This window comes from Chrysochloris asiatica, unplaced genomic scaffold (genome assembly GCF_000296735.1).
Source record: "Chrysochloris asiatica unplaced genomic scaffold, ChrAsi1.0 scaffold00005, whole genome shotgun sequence".
Classification (NCBI taxonomy): domain Eukaryota; kingdom Metazoa; phylum Chordata; class Mammalia; order Afrosoricida; family Chrysochloridae; genus Chrysochloris; species Chrysochloris asiatica.
This window is the reverse complement of record NW_006408523.1, coordinates 17,889,531-17,911,842: the sequence shown is the minus strand read 5'-3', so window position 1 is coordinate 17,911,842 and position 22,312 is coordinate 17,889,531. Positions and strand designations below refer to the sequence as shown.

At 43.1% G+C, this 22,312-nt stretch overlaps 1 protein-coding gene across 1 annotated transcript in view; it reads right to left on the bottom strand.

Annotated features, from left to right (window-relative positions):
• The window catches only part of ABCC4 (ATP-binding cassette, sub-family C (CFTR/MRP), member 4), a 357,151-nt gene that overhangs the window by 229,051 nt on the left and 105,788 nt on the right, over positions 1–22,312 (bottom strand). The window contains exons 7-10 of the mRNA XM_006832001.1: positions 21,189–21,314; positions 18,834–19,083; positions 8,538–8,639; positions 417–506 (exon numbers count right to left, since the gene is read on the bottom strand). Coding sequence (XP_006832064.1) covers positions 417–506; positions 8,538–8,639; positions 18,834–19,083; positions 21,189–21,314 — 568 coding nt within the window. The remainder of the gene's footprint in view (positions 1–416; positions 507–8,537; positions 8,640–18,833; positions 19,084–21,188; positions 21,315–22,312) is intronic.

Here is a 22,312-nt window from a genome sequence, read left to right as displayed (position 1 = left end):
TATCTATGTATGACTTGGATAAGTTGATATGTGTTGAATAAGTCACATGAGGATGTGTGTAAGGTCTCTCAGAAGCATCTTTTCAACTTCCAGACATCCTGGAGCATCGAGGGTCAGCTCGGACAAAAAGGAGTCCCCACTGTCTCAGTCAGGCCATCCCTGAAGAGTGACCACAAAAGTTGGTTTCCTTCACTGAGATGTCTAACTAGTAGATAAGGGTTTCCCAAGAAAGCAGTGTAGAGTTTCAAGTAGGAAAACATAATAAATATACATTATCAATGTCATCTTGCTGAAAAACGAATGTTCCATGAAACTCACTTTGGGAAATGCCGGTCCAGAAACACCCAATTCAAAATTGTGTTACACAGAACTTAGGCTCTTAGGGGCACCAAGCTATCAAGAAGCACTGAACTTACTTTTCCTGCTCCCACGGGTCCAACCACAGCTAGCAATTCACGGGGTCTGACAGTGAAGGATAGACCTTGGAGAGTCGGGGTTTCTGATGCCTACAAGTGAAAGTTGGAAAAAACATGCTCGTTTCAAAAAAGTAACACAGATCACTTCAAAAGCCGAGAAAAACAACACAATCATCACCAACGCATAAACACAACTCACATAGTTTTTCAATCCTATTTTAAGACATTGTCTTCTGGAGACCCTTTTAATCCAACCCAATTCCTGTGTTCTCTGGAAACCGTCTTCTTCGACTACATTCCCAGATGCACACCGCTCTAGATACTGATAGAACTGACGTCATAGAAAAGACAAGGCACTCTTCTTAAAATGAGAGCCCTTTGGTGTACACTAAAATCCTCACATCACAATAGAAGACTATTCAGGGTAGAAGGTTTTGAATCATTCATAAATTTTCATTATGAGTCCTGGCTTTTAGTTATCTATTTCAATAGCCTCCACAAGGTGGCAGCATAAGTACATGGCAAGGCCAGCCCTTGCCTGGATCGTTTGAAATCTGCACTAAACTCACCATGTTTACTGATCAGTGAGTGGTCAGTACTGCTCAACAGAAGAATACACTTCACATTATAAAACCTCTCCTAGCAAACTCCAGCAATGGAGGGCCAGTGCACCCAGAGTCCTAACTGTTAACTGCAACAGATGGGGACTAAAGAAATGAAGGATAGGATCATGTGCTCAAGCGATAAAGTCTCAGTATTATACATACATGATCCACCCAGGATACGTGAGGACAACAAAGAACTTCCACCATAAAGAAAAAACAAAACAAAAAACAAACATCCACAACACACAAGGGAGCTTCAAAAAGTTCACGGCAAAACTCCATTATCTTTTCATTCCATATTCTCCATAAACTTTCTGAAATCCCCTCACACCACCGTCCAAAGTAAAAGGGCAGGAAGAAGGCAGAAGAACTCATTACGCTAGTCAGAAATCCCATTCCTGAACAATCTGATAATTTTAAGATGAACAGATTTGAAGATTTCCATGCAATTTTAGGGTTTTCTCAACTGAGTGTCTCATCAGAAACTGATGAAAAAGCTAATGTTTTTCACACAGGCCAAGTGTCCATAAAAGTCTCACTAACTGCTAACATACTTATGTAGTCTGTATGATGAGCAAATAATCTGAGAAACCGGATTATATGAAGAAGAACATGACATCAGGATTGGAGGGAGACTCATTAACAACCTGTGATATGCAGATAATACAACCTTGCTTGCTGAAAGTGAAGTGGACCTAAAATACTGATGAAGATCAAAGACCACAGCCTTTGGTATGGGTTGCACCTTCATGTAAGGAAAAAAATCTTCACCACTAAACCAATAAATAACATCATAATAAATGGAGAAAAGTTGAAGTTGTAAAAGACTTCATTTTGCTCAAATCGATCATCAACACTCATGGAAGCAGCAACCAAGAAATCGAATGGTTTTTTTTGTTTTTTTTTAATGCAAATCTGCTACACAAGACCTCTTTAAAGTGTTGATGTCAGTTTGAGGACTAAGGTGTGCCTGACCCAGGTCATGGTATTTTCAATATCTTCATATGCATGTGAAAGTTGAAAAACAAATAAAGAAGACCGTAGAAGAACGGATGCATTTAGTTACGGTGTTGGAGGAGGATATTACAAGTACCATGCACAGCCAAAAGAACAAACAAATCTACATTGGAAGAAGTACAGCCAGAATGCTCATTAGAAACCAGGATGGCCAGACTTGGTGTCTCAAACTTTGGACATTTTATCAAGAGGGACCAGTCGCTGAAGAAAGACATCATGCTTGGTAAGCGGAGGATCAATTAAAAAGAGAAAGACCCCCAATGAGATGGATTGCACAGTGGCAGTAGCAATCAAGAGCAGCAATGATCATGAGGTTGGAACAGGCCCAGCCAGTGTTTCGTCCTGTTGTTCATGGGTGGTTGTGAGTCAGTACCAACTTCATGGCACCTAACAACTGCTAATAATAATCTTTAAAATATATGTTTTACAGTTTCTCTGTTGTTTACTCTTTAAGCAATGAAATCTTATTAACTGTTTACAGCGAACTTTCAAATATTAGAAAATCAGTTGGGAGGATTAAAGTGGAGCAGGGGGTGGATTTAGTATAGCATGTGGACCCAAAGGAGAAAGTTTTCCTTTTCTCATTCAATTGCCACCATTACTTTGAATCATCTACTTTTTAGGCAAAAGTCAGATGGCATAAATGAGTAGAAAGGATGGTTTTAAACTGAGAGTACAGAATCTCAAGAGTCCTATTTTCCAAATATAATAACTGCTGTCTAAACCCAGATAGCAAATAGATCGAAAAACAGCAACTGGTGAAACTGAAGGAAAAGTAGCTGGTACTGGGGGATAATTCGGCATGGGCTTTATTATCCCTACAATTATCATCTCTATCTGTATTATCCATGGGGAGGTAACAGATGTTAACCACCTTCTTCTGCAGCATGCTAGAGAAGGGCTCTGGCGTACTTGACGGTAGAGAGACGTAGTTACGTGCTGCTCAGCAGTATACCCTATAGGCCACCTGCTTGCTCTAGCAGAGGGATGAGGCTGGGAAAAAGCAAACCTACAGCAGCTTATTTTGGTCAGTTTAACAAATACTTAAGCTGCACACACAGATAAAAATCTGCACTGGATATGAGCCCCCACGAGTCTCGCTCTTCACCACCTGTAGGAGATTAGTAAAATGTCCAAAAGACTGAGAGCCAAGGAGAAGAAATAAACAATTTGGGGGATCTTCAAAATAAAAAAAACTTTTCTACAACAACAGAAGTGATTCTAAAATGTTGTTGTTTATTGTTGTTGCTAAGTGCCATTGAGTCGGTTCCGACTCATAGTGACCCTGTATAGGATTTCCAAGCAGAGACTGGGGTAAACTTTGAACCGCTGACCTTGTAGTTTAAACCAACCTTGTGGTCTTGTGCTTATCGTACAGTGCCACGCCAGGGCTCCAATTACAAAATTGTTGTTGTTAAGTATCGTTGAGTCAGTTCTGACCCATAGCGACCCTGTACAGGGTTTCCGAGGAGCAGCTGGTGGGTTTGAACTGCCGATCTTGCGGTTTGCATTCCAGTGCCGATCCTACAGCACCACACCAGGACTCCCAATTACAAAACAGTTGCTTACTATTCGTTTTCATTGCAATTAAACTAGAATTTCATTTCACTGCAATTAGCCCCAGAATTTATAGGGATTATATAAACTATCAAGGAGTCCTGGCAATACGGTGGTTAAGTGTCTGGCTGTGTTCAAACTTACCAACTGCTCTGTGGAGAAAGATGTTTGCTGCTGTAAAGATGACATCCTAGGAAACTATGGGCATTCTACTCTGGAGAGGGCCAAGAAGGGTCATTATGAGTCAAAATTGACTTGGAAGCACACAATAACAATTTCTTTTAGGAATTTAGGTACCGTCGAGTCAGTTCTGACTCATAAAGGCCCTATGCACAATAGAATGAAGCTGAACAACACATTTCTCCACTCCTTCCTAGATGCCTCACGACTGGTGGTGGTTATGTGCCGGGGAGTCAGTTCCGACTCATAGCGACCCTGTACAGGGTTTCCCAGGCTGTAAATCTTGACGGAAGCAGAAAGCCTCATCTTTCTCCCACGGAACAGTTGGTAGTTTCGAACTGCTGCCTATTTTACTATTTTTATTAAGCTATGACTGAAAAACAATGAGTCACAAACAAAACTCAGATTCGCGTCAGGCACCTCATAGCGTTTCTTGTGAGGGCCAGATGGGGTGGGTTCCTTCCCTATCAGTAGACTTCTGGTTGGGAACACTGCTTTAATGCTCCCAGAAGAGGGCAACAGTCAACAGTTAAAGGGCTCTTGTCCCTGCTCTTCCATTAATCCTGCTCTGCAGATGGGACAGACAGCGAGACAAGCCAACCGATGCAGTAAGTCTTGACTGAGTCAATGATGAATGTCTACTAACTCTCTCTGCTCAGCATGTTCTTCATTCTCCTTCAAGCTTCTCTTCTCTCCCCAAAACCTAAATGTCTACACTCCAACTTCCACCCAAGGGCGCTCTGAACCATCTCCTTGTTGTTAAGTGCTGTCGAGTCAGTTACGACGCATAGTGATGCTGTAGAGGATTTCCAAGGAGCAGCTGGTGGGTTTAAACCACAGACTTCATGGTTTGCAGTCCAGTGCTGATCCCACAGTGCCAGGAGATAGACTGATGTAGTTCTATCCTTGGAGTCCTGCTGTGGTGCTGTGGGTTAATGTGCTGGACTGCAAAGTCAGTTTGAACCGCAAGGCCGGCGGTTCAAGCTCACCAGCCACTCCTTTGAAACCCTACACAGGATTACTATGGGTTGGAACTGACTCGATGGTGCTTAACAACAACAATTACAAATTTTGGAGAAAGACGACATTTTCTGCACCCACAAAGATTTAAAGCCTCTGAAACCATATTTAGAGTCTCTAATGGAGCGCTGGTAGTGTAGTGGTTATGAATCGGGCTGCAAACCACAAGGTAAGAAGTTTGAAACTACCAGCTGCTCCGCGGGAGAAAGATGAGGCTTTCTGCTCCCATAAAGATTTACAGCCTCGGAAACCCTGTGCAGGGTCGCTATGAGTCGGAACCAACTCCACGGCACATAACAAGAGTGAGAAACGACTCAATTGCATATAACAACAATTATCCCCTCAGGTAAGCATCACTGCACAGACAAGGCCAAGGCAACAGAATGAGGCACTCTGGACCACAACAGAAAGTTTAAACAACAACAGCAAAAAAAATGTAGTAACATGTTATTAAGTTCTTGGGAAAAGACTTCAATAGCTCATCTTACAGTGTTACAGATATGTGGTACTGGGTCATACAATGCATGTGCTACCCTGCTCAGTGAGTGCTCTTTCTAACATTCACATATGGAACTTTAATGGTATTTTCTACATACCCTTGTGTGACACTGTAAGATAAGCACTAAACTTTGACCCATACGGTCTGTGGTTGAAACCTACCAGATGCTCCTCGGGAACCCTACACAAGGTTGCTGTGAGTCGGAATCAGTGTGACAGAACTTAACAACAGCAACAACATGTCCTTAAAGTTCATTATGATAAGAAATGCCAATCAGTAGGAAAGCCTACTGTATTAAAAGCTTGGGAGAAATTGTTAGGTTAGGTAATACATTCTGTTTGAGTTTCAGTGTGCAGAAGGCAAAGTGATGTCGTTTTATATATTTGGGGACATTCTACTGTCTGGCTGGTTGATATTGTCAGCACATTAAATCAAAAACAGTCCTCTGTGATGCAGGAATCACAAGTCTTAGAGTCACAAGAATGGAAGGAAAGAAACAATCTATAGAATTTCAAAGAAACCCTGGTGGGGCAATGGCTGTGTACTACTGACCGAAAGTTGGAAGTTCAAACCCATCAGCCTCTCCATGGGAGAAAAGAGCTGGTAATTTGCTCCTGTAAACATCACAGTAGAGAAAACACTGTTACATAGGGTTACTATGTGCTTTCAGGATGGGCTGCACCTCAATGAAAAGAAAACAAAACCTCTCACAACTGAACCAATAAATGACATCACGAAAAATGGAGAAAAGAGACTGAAGTTGTCATAGACTTCATTTTGCTCAGATCAACCATCAACACTCATGGAAGCAGCAGTCAAGAAATCAAACGACGTATTGCATTAGACACATCTGCTGCACAAGACCTCTTTAAAGTGTTCAAGAACAAATATGTCAGTGTAAGGACTAAGGTGCGCCTGACCCACGCCATGGTATTTTCAATATCCTCATATGCATGTGAAACTTGGACAGTGAATAAGGAAGACTGCAGGAAAACTGATGCTTTTGAGCTATGGTGTTTGAAAAAAAATATTGAAAGTGCCATGGGCTGCCAGAAGAACAAACAAATCTATGTTGGAAGAGGTACAGCCAGAATGCTCCTTAGAAGTCAAGATGGTCAGACTTTGTCATTCATAGTTCAGACATATTACCAGGAGAGAACATTCCATGGAGAAGGACATCATATTAGTTAAATGGAGAGTAAGTGGAAAAGTGGAAGATCCCAATGAGGTGGATGGGTACAACAGCAGGAGCAATGGGCTCAAGCTTAAAAATGATTGTGCGGATGGTGCAGGACCGGGCAGTGTTTCGTTTTGTTCTGTTGTGCATAAGGTCACTATGGGTTGGAATTGCCACAAAGGCACCTAACAATAACAACCTAAGTCGGAATTGGCTTGAGGGCACACAAGTTTCAACATTTGCACCACCACCATTTCTACCACTAGGGGGAACCAGAATGGAGAAGGGAAGGTAAACTAGTCAAGGGTCAGTTAGCCTTTCCCTGCTTATGTTCTGTATCAGAATCTCTGGGAATTGGCTACTGCAAACTTCATTTCCCAAACCCCCTTGCCAATTCAATCCAGTTCAGCCATAAAGACAGTGGTCAGTGGTCGGAGACTTGGAAGCAGTCGGGGATAGGTCTGCCTGCTTCAAGCAGCCTCTGCCACAGTGGTTCATGGGCTCCAGTCCCAGCGGCCACAACACAGCCCACCCCCTCTGTGGTCTCATACCTGGGCCCTGGTTCATGGGTTCTGCTCCCACCAGGAGGCCCTCTGGTAGGCTCCACCTCCCCCTTATGGTCCTGTATCCCTGGAGGTACCAGCAGCCTCCTGCTGACACATTTTTAATCTCTGGTTACCTCAACAACCACGATTTGTTTTACCCTTTTTGCTCTTCTTTTCCCTCTTTCGTCATCCTTGTAACCAGTTCCCTGAATGATACTCCCTTTTCCAAACAATGGGCTGTGAGTCCCGTTTTCCCGACTGGACCCAGTCTGATCCAGGAGGGCTTGTCTCAGTCTAGGTCCACGAAGCTATGAGGTGAGAGTGTGAGCTGTAGGTGAAGGGGATGTGCTGAGTCTGCAAGTCTGAGAACTTCCCGAGTGGCCCTGTTGTTTTTTTTTTTGGCTTGCCTGAATGTCACAAATAAACCAAGTATTAGAAAAAACCTTGCTGTCCCACCAGCCAGCTCTCCACAGTGAAATCCTTGCCCTGAGACTCAGTGGGACTTGCGCCCCCAGCTGTTAGTTCCCGGCTGCCCTTGTTGTTTTGATGTTGTTTGACTTACAGTGACCTTATGCACAACAGAACGACACACTGCCGGGTCACGTGCCAACCTCAACGTTCAATGTTGTCACTACTGAACTCACTGCGGCTGACATTGTGCCAATACACCTCTTTTCCCCTGATTCTCCACTTTACCAAGCATGATGTCCTTCTCCAGGGACTGGTTCCTTCTAACAACAAGTTCAAAGTAAGAGAGTCGAACTCTCACCATCCTGGATTCTAAGCAGCATTCTGGCTATACTTCTTCCAACACAAACTTTCAACACAGTTGTTTTCCTGGTAGTCTATGGTACTTTTAATATTCTTCTCCAACACCAAAACGCCATAATGCAAATGAATCAATTCTTCTATGATCTTCCTTATTCGCTGTCCAACTTTCACATGCATATGAGGCTAATGAAAATACCATGGCTTGGGTCAGGTGCCCCTTAGTCCTCAGAGTAACATCTTGTCCATCACCAAAGGCAGCAACACAACCCACAGGGCTTATGACATGGGAGTTCCTGCCTCAGCTTGCGGGAAAAAATCCAAATCAGGCGCCTTTGTCAATACATAAGAAGAAGATCTGATAATGCTAAGGTAAAACAAGCATTGCTTCCTCAAAGCTTCTCATCTGCAACACTTAACAATTCTGTTTACTAGTTCGCAGCTACCTGTCCAATCCTGTAAGTTCCAACATTACAAATGTCTCAACTTATGTACATTAACTTTAAAATAAGGTGACAATCTGCAAATTTGGGGGAAGATTTGGGAAATAACAACTTGTCTAACACCTTCTTCTGATTTTATATTTAATCTCTACTTACCAAAATCTTTATTCCCAATTTTGAGAATTTGTATAAGCATACTTATAATGAGTGAGCAAATCACATTTTATATCAAGTGGACTCAAAACTTGACCCAGATTCAACAGCATCAGCAGTTTTAGACATAATGATCTTGCAGTGGAGGGTTTGTTACCTTATCCCAAAAAGCAGTGAAGTCTTGGACATGCACTAACATTTTACCATCAGACGGCAGCTGAGTGTTGCGCTGTGAAATCTCATCAAGTAACAGAAAGTTCTAAAGAAAAAGGAAAAATAAAGACTGCTCAAAATGCAGAAGCAAAAATCATTGCTTTCCAAGAATTTGTGATACAAAATTTAATACAGTCTCACTATCGGTTTACCAAATGGAGTTAAAGCATTGATTCACATCAGAACATTAAACTACATATAAGGTTGTGTATGAATTCGTCAATGTATATGACTTGTTGAATGTAAAGCTGAAGATCTGCTCTGTAAATCTTCATCTAATTCACAATTAAAACTTTTTTTAAAAAAATATGGAAAACGTCCATTGTCTTAGTCCCCTCCACATACGTTGTTGAGTCGGTTATGACTCATGACAGCCCTGTATAGAGTTTCCGAGGAGCTGCTTATCCTACAGCACCATACCAGGAGTTCATCCTACATATGTTGTTGTATATATACATATATACATATATACATATATACACACACACACACACATATATATATATATATATTGTTGTTAAGTGCCATCAAGTCAGTTCCGACTCACAGTGACCCTGTATAGGGTTTCTGAGGAATGACTGGTGAGCTTGAATTGCTGACCTTGAGGTTCAAACCGACCTTGCAGTCCAGCACATTAACCCACAGCACCACAAGACCCCCATATACATATACACACACATACAAACACACACACACACATGCATATATACAAAGACACATAACAAGATTTAGCTAGTTAGTTAGTTAGTGGCCATGAATGAGGTGGTATCTTTCTTTCTCAATAAATGCACTGAGAAAAAGTATTGCTCCAAACTTGTACACATTTCAAACCTAGGCATTTTTATTGTTTTATTTCTGTACAACAAACAATGAGAATACAAGCTGGTAGGAAGTCATTGAATATGTATGGAATCCCCACCACCTGCCAAGGTCCATGCTAGATGCTGGGGACATAAAGATGAAGCCATTCATTCTCAGGCCTTCAGGAAGCTCAGCCGGCCCACAGGCCAAGTTGTGAACAACAGACTGGCGAAAAGACTCCAAACAGAAATCCCTGGCTCTGTCCATGTGGACTGTGTGTCCTTTAGCTGAACATTCGGCTCATTCTGCTGCCCTTTTGCTGTGTGTCAAATCACCACACTTCCATCAGTCACCTGTCCTGATGTGGTGACTTGTGATTCTCGAAGTTATTCCATTAGTATTCCAGACAGGTTTCAGTGGACCTTCCAGATTAATGCAGACTAGGAAGAGGGGCCAGGTGATGTATTTCTGAAAATTAGCCAATGAAGAGCTTATGGACCAAAACAGAATACTGTCTGACTCGCTTGCTTTGGATATCTCATCCGGATAGACCAATTGCCAGAGAAGGGAGCCATGTTTAGGCGAGAAAGACGCTCAGTGGGGTGGATTGCAAATCAAGAGCATGACGCAGGATCAGACAGCATTTCCTTCTTTTGCATGTAGGTCACTAGAGTCAGGAGATGTCTCGATAGTTACTGACGTGTTTATAGATGTGTAGGTTCATTCTGCTCTTGTTCTATATGTAAAATCAATACACCAACACTTGTCATTCATGATCCCTTAAGTCGCTGTTCCATAAAAAAAAAAATGTTCTTGTTGAGTTTCTGTCTCTTAAAACACATTTTATAGCATCTTTTCATAATCACTTGTCTTTTCTCCTTCGTCGTTTCCTTCGCCTCAGCATTCCACACTAGTCAGAAGCTACACACAAATAGTATTCTAACTAAATAAAACCAAGTCATGCTAATCATGACAAAACTAAGGACTTAAAAAAGGAAATTCCCTCTTCGTCAGAAAAGAGTAAGCTACAATAGGATAAAAATGGCATAAATACCCCATTCCACCCCCCAAGTATTTGACCACTTTTATGTGGGCACATTGGCAACCTAGACAGACGACTACTCTTACCGGCTGCAGTATCACACCACCACCAAATTCAGGCCAGTGTAACATGGGAATTTCTAGAAACCTTCCTCCACAGTGCTGCCTGGACCTTGGGTGCCGTCGTCTTGGACAAGACCACATGTAATGATGTTCTAAGAAAACAAGACTCTAGACCCCTAACACCACAGAGCACCATGGGAGCATGGACCCCTACGAGAAGTTTTGCATGAAAGAAAAATGAAGCACCATGTGTAAGCGCCTAAAACATGGGCACCCTATAAGCCAAGGGCAAAACCGGTGCTATTGTTTGTTGCCATCGAGTTGCCTCTAACTCATGGTGACCCCACGTCCAACAGAATGAAACACTGACCAGTCCTACACCATGTTTACAACCATTGGTCTGTTCACGTCCATTGCTGTGGCCATTGGGTATCCTGAGTACCATCATCTTCCAGCAATATATTAGCTAATATTCTGCTGTGATCCATGATATTTTCTTTGGTTAATTTTTAAAAGTAGATTACCCGGCCTCCCTTCCTAGTCTGTTTTGGTCTGGAAGCTCTGAAACCTGTATACTGGTGGTATGGCTTCCTGCATCACAGCAACATGCAAGTCACCGCAGTGCAACACACTGACACACTGACACACCAACATAGTGACAGATAAAACGAATCGTAACTAATAGACGGCACTTAACACCAATTAATATAAGAAGTAACTAAAATTCACATGTGAAATGTGCAAAAAAGAGAAAAGAGCATACAAATAAGTCATCTACTACTTTGAAAACTACCACCCAAATGGAACCTACTGCCATCAGGTCGATTCCAACTCATAGAAACCCTGCAAGGCAAGCTAGAACTGCCCCATAGAGTGTCCAAGGCTGCAATATTTACAGAAACGGATTGCTTTGGGTTGGCAACAAAGCGCTTTAACCACTGTGCCAACAGGACTCCAAAACATCCTTTCTGTCCTTAACATTCTTGTCTGTCACTTCACAAAGCTATGGCTTGACTGTAACTTTCTACCTCAAAAGCACAGCTGATAAGACATAAAGTAGACAACTATCTCTGGGTTGGAAAAGTTATAAGAAGTCCATCCACTCGTTCCTAGGCAGGAGTTGCTCATTCCGTCCATCACTTATCTGGCCACCCAGCCTTACCGAGAACCTATGCAGGAATGGACACTATGATCTATTTCTCCCTGCCGCCAAGCCCTGCCTAACAGGTTAGTGCAACACAGACAGACCAGCCTGCTGCCACCTCTGAGTCTTTAAACCCACAGCTTCTGACTTCTCTCCACTCCACCTCTATCTCCCCGACAGTTTTCAGAGTGGTAGATGACTTACTTGTATGTTATTTTCTCTTTCTATTGCCTGTTTCTTGTCTATTGTGCCATAATTCATCCCAAGTCTTCACTCTTCTTAACACAACAACCCAATGGTTACGAATCAGGCTGCGAACCTTAAGGCCAGCAGTTCGAAACTACCAGCCGCTCTGCGGGAGAAAGATGAGGCGTTCTGCTCCCATAAAGCTTTACAGCCTTGGAAACCCTGTACAGGGTCGCTATGGGTCAGATCCGGCTCGACGGCACTTAACAACAACAACAACATTCTTGTTTGAAATACTTATATCATTTTTTCATGGGACTTCCCAGTTCCTTCCCAACATTCCCAGCACCACAACACCTATCCTAAATTGTTGTTGCTGTTAAGTACCTTCAAGTTGGTTCCCAAGCATGAGATCCTGTTTAAGATTTCCAAGGAGCGGCTGGTGGGTTTGAACTGCTGACTTTACAGATCAAACAACCTTGTAGTCTAGTGCATTATCCTGCGGTGCCACACCAGGACTCCATGTGGCACTGTGGGATAAAGTACTGGATTGCAAGGTCAGTTTAAAACTGCAAGGCCGTTGGCTCAAGCTCACCAGCCACTCTTTGGAAACCCTATGCAGGAACCGACTCGACAGCACTGAACACCACCACCAATGATTTTCCTTGATCACCTCTGATGAATCCCATCCTCAAAGCCTATGCTCCCCAATGTTATCTCCCACCATCCTATCCTTGGAAGATCATCTCAAATGTTAATCCTATGGGGAGTCAGTTCAGAATGCCCCCAGCAAGTACTAATCACTCCATCCCTAAACCTACATGTTGTTGTTGTTGTTGTTATGTGCCATGGAGTCGGTTCCGACTCATAGCGACCCTGTATAGGGTTTCTGTGGCTGTAAATCTTTACGGGAGCAGAAAGCCTCATCTTTCTCCTGCAGAACAGCTGGTAGTTTCGAACTGCTGACCCTGATGTTAGCAGCCCGATTCGTAACCACTACGCTACCAGAGCTCCTTCATAGACCAGGTTATTCACAGACATCTTAATCTCATTCATATCAGCAAAGTTCCAACTCTTGTCACCCAGCGAGGCCTCACACAGAAGAGGCATCACATCATAGACATGGTAGTGAGGGAACACATGGACCATACAGCTGCTTTGATCAAATCATTAACTTCATTGCTATCACTTCAAATTGTACAAGTTAGCAGGGCCACAAACTACAAGTTACATGTTATAAATCTTGCCTTAACAGAAAAATTTTCTGATTCTACCTTAAGTATATTATCAAAAGACATAAATGTTAATATCCGGTGATGCCTATTAGAATATCGATTCTCCAATTTCCAGAAAATAGTACACCTAGAAAGTGAGGAAGTGAAATCTATTGAGCACTCATCCATTAACAACAGGTCTGAATGGAAAAAGCAGTTACAATCTCCCAGCCGTTCAATGAGACTCCATACAACACAGGAACATAAGGCAAAAGTGTCATAAGTGCTGCCTGGATTGCTCGCTCATACTGGGGTTGAGGAAAAAGCCAAAATTAAATGACCTCTTCAGCAGTGAAGTACATTCCTAGAACAGGTCATGCAAGAAAGCATCAGGCATCAGGACGTGTGCCAAAAACACAGATTTACTTCTGAGTGGTTGGTAGGCCAAGACTTAGGCAACTCTGTTAACAACGTAACCTCAGAGACATCTTCTACTGGATGGAGAAATCACCGCAGATGTTCAGTGCTTTGAAGTTAAGACAGGATCTTTTGTAATCCTACTGGGCATATCAATGCCAAGACCACTGATACCCTTTCCTTGGTGGCTGTGTGCCGTGGAGTCGGTTCCGACTCATAGCGACTCTGTACAGGGTTTCCGAGGCTGTAAATCTTTACGGGAGCAGAATGCCTCATCTTTCTCCCGCGGAACCGCTGGTAGTTTCGAACTGCTGACCTTATGGTTCACAGCCCGATTCATAACCACTACGCTACCAGAGCTCCTTTCCTTACTAACAGAAAAATAAAGGTAACTTCTTGGGCAGATAACATCATAACAAAGCCATTCTTTTCTGTAGATGGAGAAAAGGACATTGAAAAGTAGGTGTTAAAAAGAAGAGGCAACATTATAAAGCCCAGATGCAGACTTGCCCTGGAAGCATGTACCACATCAGAGGTGACGTATTTTATTCCTTGTTTTTAAATGTCATCAAGTTAGTTCAGACACATAATGACCCTGTATGTGGAGCAGCTGGTGAGCTTGAACCACCGACCTTACAGTTCAAAGGGCTTTGCAGTCTGGCGCATTAGCCCACAGCGCCACACCGGGACTTCTAGGACTCCTGAAAATGATCTTACAGGTAATCATCCAAGCTGGCCCAATCTATGGATTCCCAGGGTGCAGAGGACACCACTGTATCAAGCTTAAAGAAGACAATGGTTTCTAAACTGTACGTACCTACCAAGCTTCTAGCCTATCTATGTCCAAACCTCCTTGCCTAGTTCTGATTACCTGGTCAGTTACTCAGTAGGCCCTTTCTTCCTCTACAGCTGCCATTTTCACTTTCAAGGTATATGTAAACAGTGAGAGTCAGGGAAATGAGGAAGTCCACTGCATTCACTGCCTATTACCTTGGTTAGAGAAATAGGAAAGGGGGCTACATCCGATAGCTGGCCAGCACTGGGTCTTACAGCAACCAGCTGGATATTTCAAAAGCAGCCCAAAGTCCAACACCAAAGTCATGACCTTCTTCTGCCCAAAGCTGGCCCTCTTCCATTATTTCATATTTCAATGAATCCAAATGATTTTGCAGCCAAACCACAAAAGCATTCCTTGATCTCCTCCTTCTACCTACACAACTCAAGACACATCCCTGGGTAGTTCTCAAATCTGTCCATCCCTAGTCCAAAACACACCTTCTTCTCTTCTTGGTGCATTATTAGCCTCTTGACATACCTACCTGCCTCTGCTCTGCACCCCTCCATCCCATCCCCAAGCTGCAATCAGGGTGAATTGTGCAAAAGTAAGACCCTTAATGGTGTCTGTAGGGCCTGCACATGCTCTCCTTGGACCAGACCACACACAGATTATCTTGGTTCCTGAAATACATGGATCTCTTTCTTGTGCCTACCAACCCCCAGGACAATGCCAACCATCAGCCTCTTCCTACCTCTTCCAACCAACCCACCCCTCAACAGCCCAACCTCCCACCCACAACCCTCCATACAAAATCCTCTTCAGACTTTCCAGCAAGCCTGAACTTCAAAATTACATCAGAACCTCAATCAGAACATCTTGCAACATCTCATGTTTTTCCTGCCAAGGATTTAACGACATATACACACACATCAACAGTGAGATGAACCATCTGATCATTTATTTCTCCCACTTGATGTACAAAAATTTTGAGTGTAAGAAGACTCAATGGATTTTGATTATTATTGTACATACGTATTAAATTTAATTTTTAAAACGCATTCTCCAAAACTTTAAAAATTGTATCCAGAAAAGAGAATGTTTCTTTATTTAGGAATGATTGCATATTGCTAATTTCTTCTGTTGAAGGATTTTTAAACTATGAACATTTTTTTCTGCAAAGCCTATATGAGATCATCCCATTTTTACTGCCTCCCTACCCCCACCCCTCAGGTTAAGACCTTTTTACAGTCCCAGCTTGGTTTGCAGATGGCAAGCTATAGTGATGGAGAGAAACCCTTCTGGATCTGTGATTCTCTTAAGTGCCTTTGACATGTATTTATCAAGTATCTGTTATATGTACAGACAAGATAAAATAATACATCAGTAGGCTCTTTATCGGAGTCTTGGTGTGGCGCTACAGGATAGAGCACCGTGTCATAAGGTCAGTGGTTCAAACCCACCAGTCGCTCCTTGGAAACCTATATAGGGTTGCTACGAGTTGGAAATGACTCGAAGGCACTTAACAACAGTATTCTCTTTCAGTTCATTTGGCATATATTTGTTGAGCATCTGTTATAAGTACATACAAGATAAAATATCAGTAGGCTATTTACCAGAGTCCTGGTGTGGTCCTGTAGGATAAGCACTGGACTGCTAACTAAAAGGCCGGTGGTTCAAAGCCACCAGCAGCTCCTTGGAAATCCTACACAGGTTTGCTATGAGTAGGAACTGGCTCGATGACACTGAACAACAGCATCTGGAAAAGTGACTGTGTCGGTTTGTTCCTATATGCTTTTGTTTAAGATATGATGACTCTAGAATAAATGTTACGGAGCTGCAAGAATCACCTTTTAATAATGCTGCCCTATTGCTCTCTTTAGAAAGAGTGACAGGCGCTAGGGGCCAACAGCAACCCAGTCTGGCAGATGTTTTAAGGGTAATGCTTTCTTTATAACAGAGAAACTTCACAATGAAAATGTTACCATTTATGCCAAGGTAGTTAGAAAAATAAAAGGGGGACGGGGACAAAAATAAACACATCTTGTGTCATCTAACTTCACTACCATCACTAACAGTTGCTGCCAAGTCAGTTTTGACTCCTGGTGACGTCATGTGCATCCGAGTAGAACTGGGTCCCATAGGACCAGTTTTTCACTGGCTGGTTTTTCGGAAATCAATCACCAGGCCTTTCTTCTGAGGTGCCTCTGCCTGGACATGAACATCCAACCTGTCAGCAGCCAATCATGTTAACCATTTGCACCACCAAGGGACTCCTCTATATTCATTGTTGTTGCTGTAGTTGTTGTTAGGTGTCAACAAGTCGGTACTGACTCACAGTGACCCTATGCACAACAGAACGAAACCTCACAAACACTGCCACACTTGAGCCCACTGATGCTGCCACTATGCCAATCTATCTCGTTGGGGGTCCTTCCTCTTGTTCTCCAAACCTCCACTTTACCAAAAGTAATATCCTTTTCCAATGACTGGTCCTTCCTGACAGTATGTCTGAAGTATGAACGATAAAGTCGGGCCATCCAGGCTTCCAGGGAGCACTCTGGCTGTACTTCTTCCAACACAGATCTGTTAGTTCTTCATTAGAGATGTTGCTATTGGGTAGTCATCACTACTGGAATCCTGGTGTAGCACTGTAGGATGAGTACTGGACAACTAACTGAAAGGCCAGCAGTTCAATCAGGCACTCCTCGGACACCCTATATAAGGTTACTAAGAGTTGGAACTGACCTTAACAAAAACAACAGCCATCACTATTTGAGAACCAGGAACAAAAGTTGATTTTTTTCTAAGCTACCATACTCAAGATCTTGCCCAGATCCTCTCATGGAACCAAGCTTCCTTTAGAGCCATTCACACAAACACTCCAATACCTACAGACACCAGTGATTTAGCGGCACTACAAACCACAAGATGAGCAGTTCAAACCCACCAGCTGACTCCTCAGAAACCCTATACAGGGGTCACTGTGAGTCAGAAGTGACTTGACTGCACTTAATGACAATAGTAATGATTTAGGGATAGCAAATTGGGGGTCAAAGATGCCTGGTGGCACCATGGCTGCTAACAGCAAGGTTAATAGTTCAAACCCACCAGTGGGCCAAAGATGCAGCAGTCTGCTTCTATAAGATCTTCAGTCTAGGAAACCCTACTGAGCACTTCCATTCTGTCCTACAGGGTCAGTATGATGGGAATCCACTTGATAGCAGCGGATGGGAATTTGGAGTCTGGTGGTCCCATGCTTAAGTGCTTGGTTCCTAACTGCAAACCACAATGTCAAGTTTGAGCCCACTGATTAGTGTCTCGGGAGGACAGAGCTGGAGACCTACTCTCCTACAGAGCACAGTCTACAAAAGTCGATGGGGCAGTAAAACCCCACACTCTGTGTGGGTCAGCGTCTACTTGACAGCACACACCAACATTTAGGACAAGGAGGAATCAGCAAACGGGAGAGGAACAGGCCTTGGAGAGGTAGGTAAGGAGAAGTAAAAGGAGGGCAGGAAAGCAAAACCAGACCTAAAAGAACACACAGGAACAAAGAACAAAGCATCTGCAGAAGAAAGAACCATTTTCAAACAGGAGGAACGAAGTGAGGCTGGGACCTATGGAGCAGGGACCAGCCAGCCAGCCACCCTTCCTTCCCGGATCGGAGAACAACCCTGCTAAACCCAGGACTGTCCAATGCAAACTCAACCCATGGCCATGTCCAGCCAACTCACAGCGGCCCTACAGGGCAGAGGAGAAGTGCCCCGTAGGGTTTCCAAGGCTGCATCCGGGTTTGGTGCTGCGGGTTAATGTGTTGGACTGCAAGGTTTGTTTGAACTTCTAGGTTGGCGGGTCCAGCCCCTCAGTCACTCCTCAGAAACCCTACACGGGGCTGCTATGGGTTGGAACCCACTCGATGGCACTTAACAACAACAACAATCTTATGGAGGCAGACTGCCGTATCTGTCTCCCATGGAGTGGCTGAATCCAAACAATCAACCCTGTGGCTAGCAGTCAGTGCTTAACCACTGTGCCACCAGGGTTTCAGGATCATACACAGTCACTACCGATCCAGTCAAATTACAAGGAGATGAAATTGATTTGTTTTTCCTGGGTTTAGACATTTCAGCCTCACCTGGAGCTACTTGTACCTAAAGAGCCCTAGGTGGTGGCGGAGGTGGTTGTTAAGTGCCATGAAGTCAGTTCTGACTAATAGCGATCCTGTACAGGGTTTCTGGGGCTTTTAAATCATTGTGGGGTCAAAAAGTTTCATGTGTTTCCCACAGAGTGGTTGGAAGGCTCGACCCACTGATCTTGTAGTTCGCAGTCAAGGACTTATCATAGGGAACCATCAGCTGCTATTAATATTGCTAAGCTGTAATGGTCAGCAAGTCTTACGTTATTTTTAGTACACTCTACCTAAGAAGATAGGGAAAGTACATAGAATGTTTGGGGACTATTTGAAAAGTTCTGGCATGAAAGAGTTACATTACCCAGACCCTGGTGAAAACCTGCATTCGGTGGTAACATGAGATCCACTGGGCAATGTTTTACTTGAAATTCCCTACAACTTCAAAAAGTTATTTGTCACCAAACCTTGATCCTCCGGATGCTGACTACTGCCTCCGACACTCTCTCAATGGCGGCGGGGAAGAAGAGGGTGACTGTCAGCCGTACAGCCCCATACAGCGTCACGGCCACAAACACTCGGCTCGCTGTGATCACGTTGCCAAGGAGCACGTAGGTGGTGAAAGTCACAAAAACGATTATTTTACTCGCCACAAAAAACGACGCCAAATTCATTCCTCTAAGGTAGGAACTTCTCAGAATCTTGGAAATTTCCTTCCTGGGAAAGACAACAGAACAAACATAGGTTTTAGTTAAAAAACACTGACCGTCAAAGCTATGGTAGCTCCATTCTCCTGAGTGGCAACCGTACAGGCAGCACCTGCTCTTCTGTTCCTTAGGTATGGCAGCCCACCACCTCAGCTTTGGGCAGTGGCTCTGGAATCATCCTCATGGCATACTTTAAGGGCAGCACACATTCCAGAACCAAGTTGGTAAAGATTTGAGTCTTTGAAACCAAGGAGACCATGACCCACTCACCCTTTGAGACTCAGCAAGTAATGGTTGCACGCTGTGAGAGCTCAGAGATCATGGCTCTACCCTTTGAGACTGAAGTAGCCATGCTTCCATGGTTCCTTGGCCTCTCAGTCCATTGGGTCTCTAACCTCTGAAGGAAGAAGCCCAAGCTGCATTGAAGGCATTGGCGAAAAACAAGGATCCAGGAATTGATGGAATGCAAATTTAAAGCTTACAAAACACTCATGCAGTGCAGAAGGCGCTAAGTCATCTCTGCCAAGAAATTTGAAAGACAGCTACATGGACAACTGATTGAAAGAGATCCATTCCAAAGGAAGGTGACCCAATGGAATGTGGAAATCATCAAACAATGTCACATGCAAATAACATTTTGCTGAAGATAATTCAAATATGATTGACATAGTACAATGACAGAGAAGTGGCAAAAATTAAAACTGGATTCAGAAGAGGACATGAAACTAGGTCGATCATTTCTAACATCAGATGGATCTTGGCTGAAAGCAAAGAATATGAGAAAGATGTTTACTTGTGCTTCACTGACGATGCAAAGGCTTTTGACTATATAGACCATGACAAACTACATATAACACTGCAGAGAATAGATATGCCAGACATTTACTTGTGCTCATGAGAAATCTGTACGTTGACCAAAGGCAGTTGTTAGAACAGAACTAGGAGATACTGAATGGTTTAAAATTAAGAAAGGTATGTGCCTTGGTTAGTTTCACCATACTTATTCAATCTGTAAACTGAGCAAATATAATCCAAGAATCTGGATTATATGAAGAAGAATGTGACATCAGAGTTGGAGGATGTCACACTCATTAATAACCTGCAATATGCATATGATACAACCTTGCTTGCTAAAAGCAAAGAAGGCTTAAAATGTTTACTCATGAATATCAAAGACTTCAGAGTTCAGTACGGATGACAACTCAATTAAAAAAAAAAACAACCTCAATATAAAAAAAGAAAACAAATATGCTCACAATTGAACCAATAAAAATGAGAAAACACTGAAGTTGTCAAATACTTCATTTTGCTTGCATCCACAGTCAACACTCATGGAAGCAGCAATTAAAACGTCAAATGTCATATTGCATTAGGTAATTCTGTTGCACAAAACCTCTTTAAAGTGTTCAGAAACAAAGCTATCAGGGGATGAAGGTATGCCTGACCTAAGCCATAGTATTTTCAATAACCTCATACGCATGTGAAAGATGGACACTGAATAAGACACACCGGAGAAGAACGCATGCATTTGAGTTATGGTGTTTGGGAAGATTATTAGAAGCACCATGGACTGCCAGAAGAACAAACAAATCTATGCTGGAAGAAGTACAGGCTAAATGCTCCTTAGAAGCCAGGCTGGCACGAATTCTCTCATACTTGGGACATTTTACTAAAAGGAACCAGTTCCGGGAGACAGACATCATGCTTGATAAATTGGAGAGTCAGCGAAAAAGAGGAAGACCCCACCTACCCACCCACCACGCAGTGAAATGTATTGGCACAAGAGCAGAAGCAATGGGTTCAAGGCTTAACAAGAACTGTGAGAATGACGCAGGATGGGGCAGTGTTTTGTTCTGTTGTGCACGGAATCACTATGAGTCAAAACTGACCTCACAGCACCTAACAACAACAAAACTGTGAAACCACTGAGATGCCACACAAGCCAACACAATTCAATCCGTTACATATTCTATTCTACTTAACCCTACTGTATACATGTGGGGTGTAGAGTATTGACGTTCACGAAATATGAAGGCATAATCAAACTTCTAGCATAGTCAATAGCAATAAGACAGACAGAAATTAAAACATGGTGTGATATATACAAAAACTTACCGTCTCAAACTGGTAATCAGGTCTGCAAATGACTTTTCCCAAGCATACATCTTTATTATTCTTATACCAGTTATCACTTCATTCATAGTCCGGATCCTGACATCCGTGAAAGTTGCAGTCTTGCTCCTACGGGGGACAGACGTGCCATGAGATGAGCCGTAGGGAGCCTGCCTAACTGCCCTTATCAGAGCAGACACAGGCAGAGACCATGGATCAAATGATTCCCTAAAGCTCTTTCACTCACACAATGCAGGCAGATCCTACTCAAAATACAAACGGAGAAAGAACTTCAATTAGGAAGTCAACAATTTTTCCCAATTCAATAAATACTTTGGAGAACTTGCAATATCTGCTGGGGAAGATAAGAAAATGAGTAAGACACAACCTGTCCCCTCAAGGAGCACACAGTTGGATAGGGAAAACAGAAAGGTACCCCAATCTAGCAACAACACAGTGTGGCTGTGATATAGTAAAACAGGAATACGGTGCTGGGGAGCAGAATAGGGAGAGCCCACTTCATTCTACTGAGAAAGGAAAAGCAAGAAAAGGTGCAGAGTACAGGTAGCATGTGAACCAAATGACCTCGAAGTAACATTTTTCCAAATGTTAATGAGTAAAAGGGAAATGCCAGGTAGTGAAAAAAAAACATCACGAGAAGCCACAGAGCAGTGTGCTCCCAACAACACAGCTCCGCCCAGCTGACAACCTTGACAATGACCCATTTCCAACCCTCTGGGATCTGCTTCACCTGCACGGTCATCTTTAGGTTCCTAATCAACAGCTAGCAGGCTAGCCCATACTCTACAAAGGACTGTGGGACTTCATACAGACATAACTAGGATTGGCCTCCCCTCCCTCCCACACACACTTGAAAATAGCTGTAACGCAAGTATAATGAAGCTCAAAGTAGCTATAGTTGGGCCTATTCAGTGTTTCCTTTACTTTTATTTAACAGATCCTGGTGTGGTGCTGTAGGTTAATGCACTGGACTGCAAGGTCGATCTGAACCACAAGGTTCGCTGTTCAAGCTCACCAGATGCTCCTGGGTGGCTAGGAGTTTGAACCAACTGGACGATGCTTAACAACATTTGTATAATTTCTACATATGCAAATTCTGCTTCACC